This window comes from Pangasianodon hypophthalmus, chromosome 26 (genome assembly GCF_027358585.1).
Source record: "Pangasianodon hypophthalmus isolate fPanHyp1 chromosome 26, fPanHyp1.pri, whole genome shotgun sequence".
NCBI lineage: Eukaryota > Metazoa > Chordata > Actinopteri > Siluriformes > Pangasiidae > Pangasianodon > Pangasianodon hypophthalmus.
In genome coordinates, this window is record NC_069735.1 from 6,626,455 (window position 1) to 6,637,084 (window position 10,630).

The 10,630-nt window shown below is 36.7% G+C and overlaps 1 protein-coding gene across 1 annotated transcript; it reads left to right on the top strand.

The window, feature by feature from the left end:
* The first annotated feature begins 686 nt into the window (after positions 1 to 686).
* On the top strand, positions 687 to 10,630 carry gpa33a (glycoprotein A33 (transmembrane), paralog a). Its single transcript, XM_026931704.3, has 7 exons — positions 687 to 1,021; positions 5,732 to 5,898; positions 6,216 to 6,441; positions 7,891 to 8,055; positions 8,193 to 8,309; positions 8,447 to 8,573; positions 8,913 to 10,630. The coding sequence occupies exons 1-7, from the start codon at positions 991 to 993 to the stop codon at positions 9,457 to 9,459; spliced, it is 1,380 nt and encodes a 459-aa protein (XP_026787505.3). The 5' UTR covers positions 687 to 990; the 3' UTR covers positions 9,460 to 10,630.

A 10,630-nucleotide genomic window follows, 5' to 3' on the forward strand; every position in this document is an offset into this window, starting at 1 on the left:
CATACTCATACTAAAATGATTTTTAAATAAAATATGGCAGGATTTATTTAAGGAATATGGTGAAAAGCAATAATTATCCCCCAGTAGAAAATGTCAGTCATGTAACTGTCACTTACATGTTGAAACATGCTGGAGCTTGGGTTGCCATCAGAAGTATGTTCCTTTTTTTCCCCCATGCTCTCTGAACACATTCCCAATGGCTGAGTTTAATATATTATTCACCCAAGGCTCACTAAATAATGATTAATACCGCTTCTGTATTACCACTATACCAAGACTGATCTCAAGCAGAATCTGTTAATGAACCCATGAATTAAACTTCATTTGCAAGGCTTACTTACTGAATTGCTTAAAAGACAGTACAAGACAATTAGCCTCAAGAAATTTGTTGAATTTCTATCATGGGGTTAATTAGCAGGTGCTAGACCCAAATAAACCTGCATAAATGCCTGGTGTGTTTACAAGGATAGAAATATTAAACTCCAGCATTTCATAGTTCAGAGGGAATCACCCTTAAGCACAGTATACTGTGTGTGTGTGTGTGTGTGTGTGTGTGTGTTGCCCTGCCTCAGTGTCTAACTCTCACCAAACCAGTTTTACACATCTCGGCTGGCATGTGAGCTCGAAACCACTTCCGGTTTCTGCCCACATCTTCAGTGTACACATTCAACAACTAAATGTATGCTTATTAAAATGCTGAGGATAAAGAGCAAACATAATGTTATATATCAGAATTTTAACAAACACTGTTAAAAAGGAAGAGTGTGTAGGTGTTTATATGTATCCCCCCCCGTGGAAACTTAGCTCAAGTGCTAACAAGACACCTGACGACACGAACAAGATGAGACCGGCTAGTGGGCGGGGCTTCGGCGGCTCTTATTTCAAGCCGAAAACAGCAGCGCGCGCACCTGAAGTAGCATCTACCTTTTTTTTTTTTTTTTGTATTTTTTGGTTTTCCAAAGAAGGGCTTTATTTCATTTTAATGCAGACATGCTGGTAACAATTTATTCGCTTTTTGTGGGTAAGTAAAATCTCTAACATCTCATGAACTTATTATCATCCCAGGCCAGAAACCTGAGCTGTAGATTAATTAGTTTAGTAGATCAAGTGTTGATCAGTCAGGACCTGTAGCGGCGGTTTGTACAAAATAAACTAAAGAATTCCATGTTTATTTTTTTTCCTGAGAACTTTATTAGCTTATGTGCTTTATTAAAGCACATATTACATGTCACATCATATGAATGTATGTTTTTTTCTTTTCAAATATTTCGTGTGTATTATTATTATTATTATTATTATTATTATTATTAATAACCACGTTAATTTTTTTTATCAGAAAACCATTACTCAAAGAGGGAATTCTGTAATTATTTTTCCCTGTGTTTGAAGAAATGTTTTCCCAAGTTAATTGCTTAGAGGTGATTTTTTTGCATGTGCAGTGTTACCACGGTTATAAAACTGTGAATACTGATTCATTTACGTAACCAGTGTAAAAAAAAAAAAATAAAATCCTTAATAAATCTAGCAAGCTTTGCAGCACGCCGTTAAACAATTACAGGGGTGTCGTGAACGCAGCTCTGGCTGAAAGCCGGAAGTCGCGAGCCAACGCCTTGTGTTCGACAACTTAATGGCGTCTTCCTTTAGTTTTGCTAAAATTTCCCATGTAATGCTCTGTGAGGAATGATAGATAACCCTTTCAAGTTTCTTTGTAAAAGCTAATTGGTTTAATCTAGGCTAGGTGGTGGAGTTTGGTTGAGGCTTGATTTTCTTTAACTAGAAAAAGGCCAAACATATTTCCCTACCACGCTAAACAGTAGGCTAACAACGCTACTAATGTTAAACTGTTGAAACTTGGTAGTATACAGACCAGGCCATGAATTCCCAAATTCCTCCTCTTCATTTCATTAAACAAACTATTACAAGTATCAATCTAACTATTCATAACTACTGCTAATCTTGAAATGTTCCTGATATTCAGACAAGCCCCAATTAAATGAAGAGTGTACATGCAACTGTAGTCATTTTTTCAACATTGACAGACCGCTGTAGGAGTTCAGCAATAAAATGGAAAATGGACACATTTCTTTTGTCCATCTAACCTCAATGGCATTGCGTGTCTCTGATTCAGTGGAACAACAGAAATCGAATATGGGTTTACAAACATAGTAAATAATAAGGAGAAACCGAAAACACTGAAAAACCAAAGTACCCAGATATGTCTCTGTATGCACTGAGAAGACATATTGTCATTATGTTTGCTATATGAACAAATGTTTCAGTGTTACAATAATTCATCGGTTATAATAGTACACAATAATAGAAGGGATTTATTTATAATTGCACTATCCATTAGCACCCAGATGAGGATGGGTTCCCTTTTGAGCCTGGTTCCTCTCAAGGTTTCTTCATCATATTGTCTCAGGGAGTTTTCCTCACCACCGTCGCTTCTGGCTTGCTCATTGGGGATAAATTCACATATTTACGCTATATATTTTTTTAATCCATTTATTTCTATAAAGCTGCTTTGTGACAATGTTCATTGTTAAAAGTGCTATACAAATAAAGTTGAATTGAATAAAGAATGAAGTGGGCTCAAGGCTTGGGGTTGTGGGCAATTCATAATGTCTGTTTACACAAAATCTGGGAACCCCTGGACTTGCCTATTAACCTTTAGTTATATAAATATATAAATGAATGATTCCTCTCTTGATACTGAAGCTTCAAGACGTGTCAAAAAACCATTCCATATTCATTTGAAAAAGTCAGTGTTTGTGCGAACCATAGTGCTTGTTTAGACGGTTGGTGAAGGAAGAAGTGGTTTGAGAGACTTGATGATGCTGAGCTATTTTGTTGTTTTGGAACCAGCATAAGACAAACTTGTACTAGTAATCTCACTGGCAAATTCATCAAGCATGTTTTACAGGTCAGTTAAGCCCACATGAGCCTTGTCTATGAAGTAATAGGCGAGGTACAATGCTAGGGTTGGGTTAAATGTAACTGAATGAGTTCAGTATGTGTGTGTATTAGACATTAGGCTCACTATAAACAGATGTAACCTATTCTAGATGTATCCTGTAAGGGTATACGTTTTGTTATAAAAACTTTATTTCGTGTAGGCAGTTGCCTTTTATTGTTTCAAAAAAATATTTCTTGTTGAACCTTGTCAGATTTTTTTTTTTTTAAGCCAGGTTACTATCTGCACTTCATGCTTTTGACCACCAGATGCAACTAGTGTGCACTGTGTTGAAAAGTGTCCAGTAATGACCTCTTTTTCGAAACAGTTGGGAGGGAAAGCTTTGTTGCTTTAGCAAAATTTATTTTGCCATCACTCAAATAAATAATTTAATCCAGATATTTGCACAGTACTACATACTTTACTAATAAACGTACTATTATGACAATTTCACATAGGCTACTATCAGGTATGGCAGTCAGAACTGTCACGATAAACAATATTATTGTCATTTTAAGACCATTTTATGCCACTGATATAATGAGAATATAATAGCATAATAACGCAAGTACACGCTTACAAGAGCAATGAACTTTTAATTCTTAAGAATATTCAGACATTGGAACTGGAATGTCAAAAAAACACCAGATTTTTAAATCAACAGTCCACAAGACGGTGCAACGAATTAAATACAAACCAAACGGTGGTGTGTTATATTGTTTATAGCAAAGCTCAAACCTGGCTGTTAACAAAGTGCATTTATTTTTAAAATAAAGTGCATAAAATTATTAAATCAGAAGATTTAAACTAGAGCTCTAGTTCCAGTGGTAATTTTCACACTGTGTTTATTCATAGTTTTTGTCATCTGATGAAAAAATCCTTTAAATTTAGTCAATATTTCGTCACGTCATATTTATTCATTTTAGTCAATTTTACTCTGACTAAAATGGCATTGAATATTAATCAAGGGCATTTTATTTGATGCGCAAATGCAGAAATTAAACCAAATGTTTACTTAAATTCAAGTTCACTTGTGCATTCATGTCGTTTATGTTGTAAAATCTGTTTATGTTGTGTATATGTCTGATTAATCTCATGTGTGTGTATAGGATTCGTTTGGGTGAGTTAATTATCCTGCTAGTAAAGTGCTTCAGTTTACCGATGTTCATTCACTGTTCAGCTTTAGCTCACACAGCTTAAACAGGTCAATCCCCAACGTCACTGACTATGACTGGATTATTTAAAACACTAGAACTATTCTTTCTAGATTTTTCTTCTTCAAAAAACGTTGTTAGTGCAATGTTAATATCTTGCATGTCATTTTTTTCAACAATTTTTAAATTAAAATCGGTGCTAGTGCTTACTACACATCTTAAATTCGAATGCACACAGTCATTTGAATATGCATTTTTATCTTAAATTCGTCGAATATTCGAAGTTCGACTTTAAATTTGACAGCCCTAGAGCAGACGAGAGGACAGAAGCAGCACGAATGGCTAAAATGTTGGTGACATTCATTCGTATGTAAACAAACACGCGTGTAAACACAATGGGCAATATCGAGGTGAGCAAAAATGACCAAGGTCATGTCTATATATCGTACGATAACGTAATCATCGTGACTGGTCTAATGGTAGTGTGTGGTTTTGGGCCTGTAGTTTCCATCGCTTGCTCATGTGTCGCAGGTATGAAAGGGGTAGACGTATGTACACGTAGCATGTACTTGTGGGTTGTGATATGTGCTGAGATACGTCAGCGCTTCCGCCTTATTGCAAAGGGAAGAAGTCAGCTTTAAACCAGTACAAGTTTATAGAGGCATGACTGCTGACATGACCTGACCTGATGACAACAATGCCATAAATCCCTCCATGTCTATAGGGATATAAATGCCATTATACATACAGTGTCGGTATTCTGATTCAGCCTGGTTTCTGGAGAGAAGTAGTAGCACAAATTGTCTAAACGTAATGTCAGACAGAAATGGGTATGAACTGCAAAGAGAAGTAGTTATAATTTTTAACTGACTAATAATACTGAATCAGAATTAAAATACCAAGACATTATGCCATTCACAAAGAATCTCAGCAATAACAAGAATATGTATTAAGTTTACAGAAAACAGTTACAAAAAAGCTAGGTTTCAATGTGTACAAATGTGTACAAATTTTTTTCATTCATCTTGTCATGTCACGTCTCAGGTGAACATTACAGACGTGGCCTCAAGATAAGAATAGATAACGGTACTGAATCGCAAATGAATTGTCTAATCTTGACAACAAAACACTGCTAAATATAAGGAATAGCTAAGAACTTGCACAAAAAAATAGTCCATGAGAAGTAAATTCAGCAACAGCTTGGCTAACCATCTTCCTTTACTACTACATAAAGTCTCTCAAAATGAGAATGCATATTCTGTGGGAGCTTTCCTGCATGGGAAAAATTCATTCTTTTTTCTGTTTTTGATTTGTCTGAGATTCTGGCGTCTAAATACAGCAATGTGCTTTTGGAAATGTTTTGGACAAAATCATAGTTGAGGAACTAAATTCAATTTCTGAGCCTAATCTGAAAGGGAGATCTTTAATGTGCAACTAGTCACAGTTTTATCTTAGCCAGTGCTTTATTACTTTGAGTCAAAAAGAAACCTTTTAAGAGTTAAATGTGTGTTTTCAGGTTGCAAGTGGCTACCTGCCAGATAAACTAGAAACTGTTAGGTATGTTCTTTACACTGGTATGTTTAATATGATGATAATAATGGAAATGGATTTTTCCCCCCCACAGTGATCCACCTGACTTCATCTTTAAACGTTGACATCCCACTCCAAACTTATGAGTTAACCCGTGGTGGCAATGGCACTATACCATGCAACTTCAAACCCCAGAAAGCAAGCAACCCATCAATCATCATCTCATGGACGGCACATCCAGATAATCCTGACGATTCTGATGTAATGAACAATTTGCTTCTTATGCTTCTTCAGGACCTTCCTTTTCACCTTCTTTATATTTCTTCATAATTATTTTAATGATTGTTGTGCGATGTATGAAATGGCCTGCAAACAAACAGATTACTGATGTGTGTATTGCTAAGAGTAGCTGTAACTCCAACACTGCATTCAAAGATCTAACATACGGCATACAGTTTACAGACCACTAAATCTATGTTCAAGTCCCCATGTCTATAACCTTCCTGAACATGTCTTAATATGTCTCTGCAGTTAGTTTATGATTTTATATTTATGCTACATTTTTTTTGGTCTCCTAGATTGCAATCCTCACATATTACTACTTGGCAAATGCAGAAAATCAACTGGACATCGATGCTGCATATACTGACCGAGCTTCACTTCAGGTAGACATTGCTAAAGGATGGGCGAACTTGACACTCAAAGCTCTAACGTCAAAGGACAGTAGAGTGTTTCAGTGCGAAGTAAAAATTCCTGGTGACAGCATTGGAAAACAATCGGATACCACTGTGATTGTGGTTTTGGGTAAGTACAGGGGCTGGGAATGTGTACAGTTGATAGTATGCAAACAGCAAATTAATAATCATTCAAAATCCCTTCTATATTATTTTCATTTCATTGAAGAAATATTCAGGCATTAATGTTTTATATGATGGAGCTGGGACTCTCTGTTGGAGCAACATAGTTGCAACCCAGCATTTCAGTTTTGTTGCGTGATTTGAATTTGGCCGTTTTGAAGTCAAAATTCTTTGTGTAATCTCCTCATAAAAGGTCAAGTGCACAGACAGCTAGGAGAGGGGAATGAACGATGAGAGTAAAGACTGAAAGGCAGAAGTGGAAGTTATTTTGACTCACTTCTATGCCGGTAAAAATATTTAATAATATATAATATAAGCAAGCACTAAATCTTTCATCAGCTGAGGCACTTGTACAGCTCTATGCAGCCAGACCGCCTGTCCTCCGTTTACAGGGTGTCCTTTCTTAAATAAATGAACAATTAATAATTATGATTAATGTTGTCTTCATTTATAAGTTTGTGTTGGCTCAATTTCTTTATTTTTCGTATTCTTTAATTAATGCCAGAAATATAAAATGTCTGGTTTTCAAAGTTTTCTTGATACTACCCTTAGTCCCTGATGTGTTTTTGGTAGAGACTCCAAAGCACTTCTATAAGACGCTCTGGATAAGGGCATCTGCTAAATGCTATAAACGTAATAATGAGCAATTTAAACTTCACAGCATATGCCATATATAAAAGTGCAGTAATCCATGCACGAAATGCGCATCAGTGAAAATATTTTGATTATATTCCTCTTAAGCTAATATTATTATAAGCTTACAGTAAACCAAATTTCTAGACATTTTTGGCTTCGTTTGAAGCTCAAAATAGATTAGATCTTTTGGCAGCTGATTTTGTAATTTTTTTTTTTTTTTTTTTCTTTCATGTTTAAAATTTTAATTAGAAAGAAGCAAAATTATCTGCCAGTAGAATAAGAAACGTTAAAGCTTTTAAAATGAGTAAAAAAATGTCTAAACATGGGTTTAATAATTTTAGTTGATTCATTGTAACCTTAATCTGAATATTATCAGAAATACTTGGAATAATCTGAAATAGTAGATAACTTTGACTATATTTAAGATATTTCACTTATATATTTTACTTATATAGATATTTTACTTATATATTTTTGCTGTGCAGGTAATCAGGAGAAGGAGAGATGTGTGATTGCAGTTAATACATACACTCTTCGATACGTAGTTAAGGGTGCTTGGCTTCCAAAAAAAAAAAGTTTGGACCCTTTCTTTTAGGAAAACACTTTGTTGTAGGGTATCATCATTATAGACTGTAGCCAGGATAGCTGTACAATGTACACTGTAGAAGAGTAAAAAACCCACATAACCTTATGCATCACCTGTAGACATGCACCTAATCTGCAGTGCAGTAATTCTCACAGATCTTCTCCTGTTAAACAGTGCCTCCTTCCAAACCCATCTGCGCAATTCAGGGCACAGCAGAGTTTTACCACAACATCAACCTGACCTGTCGATCAGAGGAGGGCACGCCTAAACCGACATACGGATGGCAAAGCTATGATGGCAGTAATAATCCCCGACCAAATCCACCCAAATCCACTGACTGTATGTGTATTTGGTCTTGAACCTGTGTCTTTGTATAGGTATTATAATGAACTCCAGTGTCCACTTATATATCTGGAAACTTTGCCCCCTGCCCTTTCCATTCTGTTACCATAACCATTTCATATGTCTCTCTTCAGTGAATGGAGTTTTGTCACTTTACAATATTTCCGCGGAGACCAGTGGTTATTATATCTGCACATCTACCAATAAAATTCGCAGTGAATCCTGTAATCTGACTTTGTCCGTCATGCCATGCAAGTATTTTAAAAATGATATATTTTTCATGCTAGAACTTTCGACCCTTATTTTACCCATTTATTAGCTTTTGGCTTCTTTTCATTTTTTCTTTTTCTTTTTCTTTTTTCCTGTTTTGTGCTGTTCTGTCCCTCAGACTCCATGAAGATCGGAGCCACAGCTGGAATAATTGGAGGCTGTGCAGTTGGTCTCCTCCTGCTGATTATCGTTATCTGCTGCTGCGTCCGCCGGAGAAAGAACAAGTCTGAGGAGTACGCCATGAGGTATGCCATTACTTAATTGTGAAAACTGGTGTGTCAAGCAGCGTAACACCTGAGCAGTTTTAACTCCAGAGGATTACCATGTGTCAGTACTGGATACATTTTTTTTTTTTGGCTGGAAAAAAACAAAGTAGCATTAATTTTAATCTGTGCCTATAAACCATTTTGTAGTCCTGAATATTTAAATTTTTTTTTTTAATTTTTGAATTGGTCTGCTGCCTTTTTGTCTAGCTTTGACTGCTGGTGTGATGTACATTTTCTTTTTTGTGTTGATGGTTAAGTTGCTCAGCAGGCAACATGCCTTTGGGGATAAAGTAACATTGTTCAATTTATTGCAAACAGATCTCCAGAGTATGCCAATTACACAGATAAAGAGCCACAAGAGTTTGAAGAACACCAAGAGACACGTGTCGAGAGCAAAGCCGACAGAAATGACGAGCGCAGTGATCGCTACGACGAGCGCAGTGATCGCTACGACGACCGGCAAGACCGTGATGATCGGCAGGGGCGGCCAGATAACCGGCAGTATGATTCTGATCGGTATGATGACCGGCGAAGCGATCGCTATGATGACCGGCAGTCTGACCGGTACGACGACCGGCGCAGTGACCGCTACGACGACCGGCGCAGTGACCGCTACGACGACCGGCGCAGTGACCGCTACGACGACCGGCGCAGTGACCGTTACGACGACCGCCGAAGTGACCGATACGATGATCGGCGAAGTGATCGCTATGATGAGCCCCGTGATCGCTACGACGACCGCAATAGTGACCGCTACGCCGACCGTTATGATGACCGCCGAGACCGTTATGATCACCCTGACGATCGCTATGATGGCCGCAGTAGACCTCCAAATGTTCCCGCTAATAAGCCAACTAGAGGCTAAGTAGGCCTGCAAGAGATGTTTTTTAAATATATTTTTTAAAATCTAAATTTATCTGAAGTTGCCAAAAAGAGTCTCTTTTTTCTTTTATTAAGGATGGATGACCTGAATTATATACATATACAATACATTGGTGTGTACTGCTGTTCTCAACACGGCTTGGCTAACTTTCAAGCCGTTTAATGTTATATTAGATATTTTATGAACTATGTAATCTGTGTTAGGGCTTTTGGGTAGTGGTTAATTACTGTGGAATCTGTAAAGTAAAGTATTTCAACACGTGTTACTGTGGTAATAATGACCAGAGCTTAAAATGGCTCTAAAACATGATGACGCACTGTGGCAGAAAAAGAACCATCTAAGAAATTGGGGTAAAATGAGGTTTAAAACCGACGACAAGCTGTGTTCAGTAATTACACCCTCATAATAGCTTCCCTGGACCACAGATGCTTTCGGACAAAAAAAAACCTAGTCATTATTCTGTTCTGAACTTCCCTGTGCTAGTAAATAACACTGATATTTTATGTTTTCATCATTATTTAGTTTTATTACTCTCATGTTGTAATGCAACAATTAATTTTTTTTTAATAAAGATGTATACTTTAGAAATTGTGCAGTGGTTTGTGAGCTTCAAAGAAAGCCCATGCAAAAGAAAAACTGAACTGGACTTTGTCAGGCTGAAGAGTTTGTGGAGCTGAGTCACAGCCAGAAGCTCCCACTGCTCATTGCCTTTAATTACACTTATATTGCCTTTAATTATAGTTATATTACCTCAGCAGGGGCTTGTTCTTGATTTAGGAGGGTCAGTGTTAGAAATAAAAACAATGTCTGAATCAAGAAACCATTTAAGACGAACCGTGTGCACCTAGCACAGTAAAGTGCCTTCTTTTTTTTTTTTTTTAAATGTAAAGAAACAATTTAATTGCCTAACTGCTTCTGAATTCTGGGACGAGGTGAATGTCAGGAGTGATTTTATTCTTGAAACTTGCAATAAATATACCGTAGTCTCCAACATCATGTGTTAGAGTAAGTACAGTGGCTTGAAGAACAATGTTTTGTACATTTCTCTTATCAAATTAAATCTGAATTGATGTGTGCCATGTGTGCTGCCATTTATGTGCCATGTTTATAAATGATCAGTGAAAATCTAAATAATAAATTTTCCACAAACAAA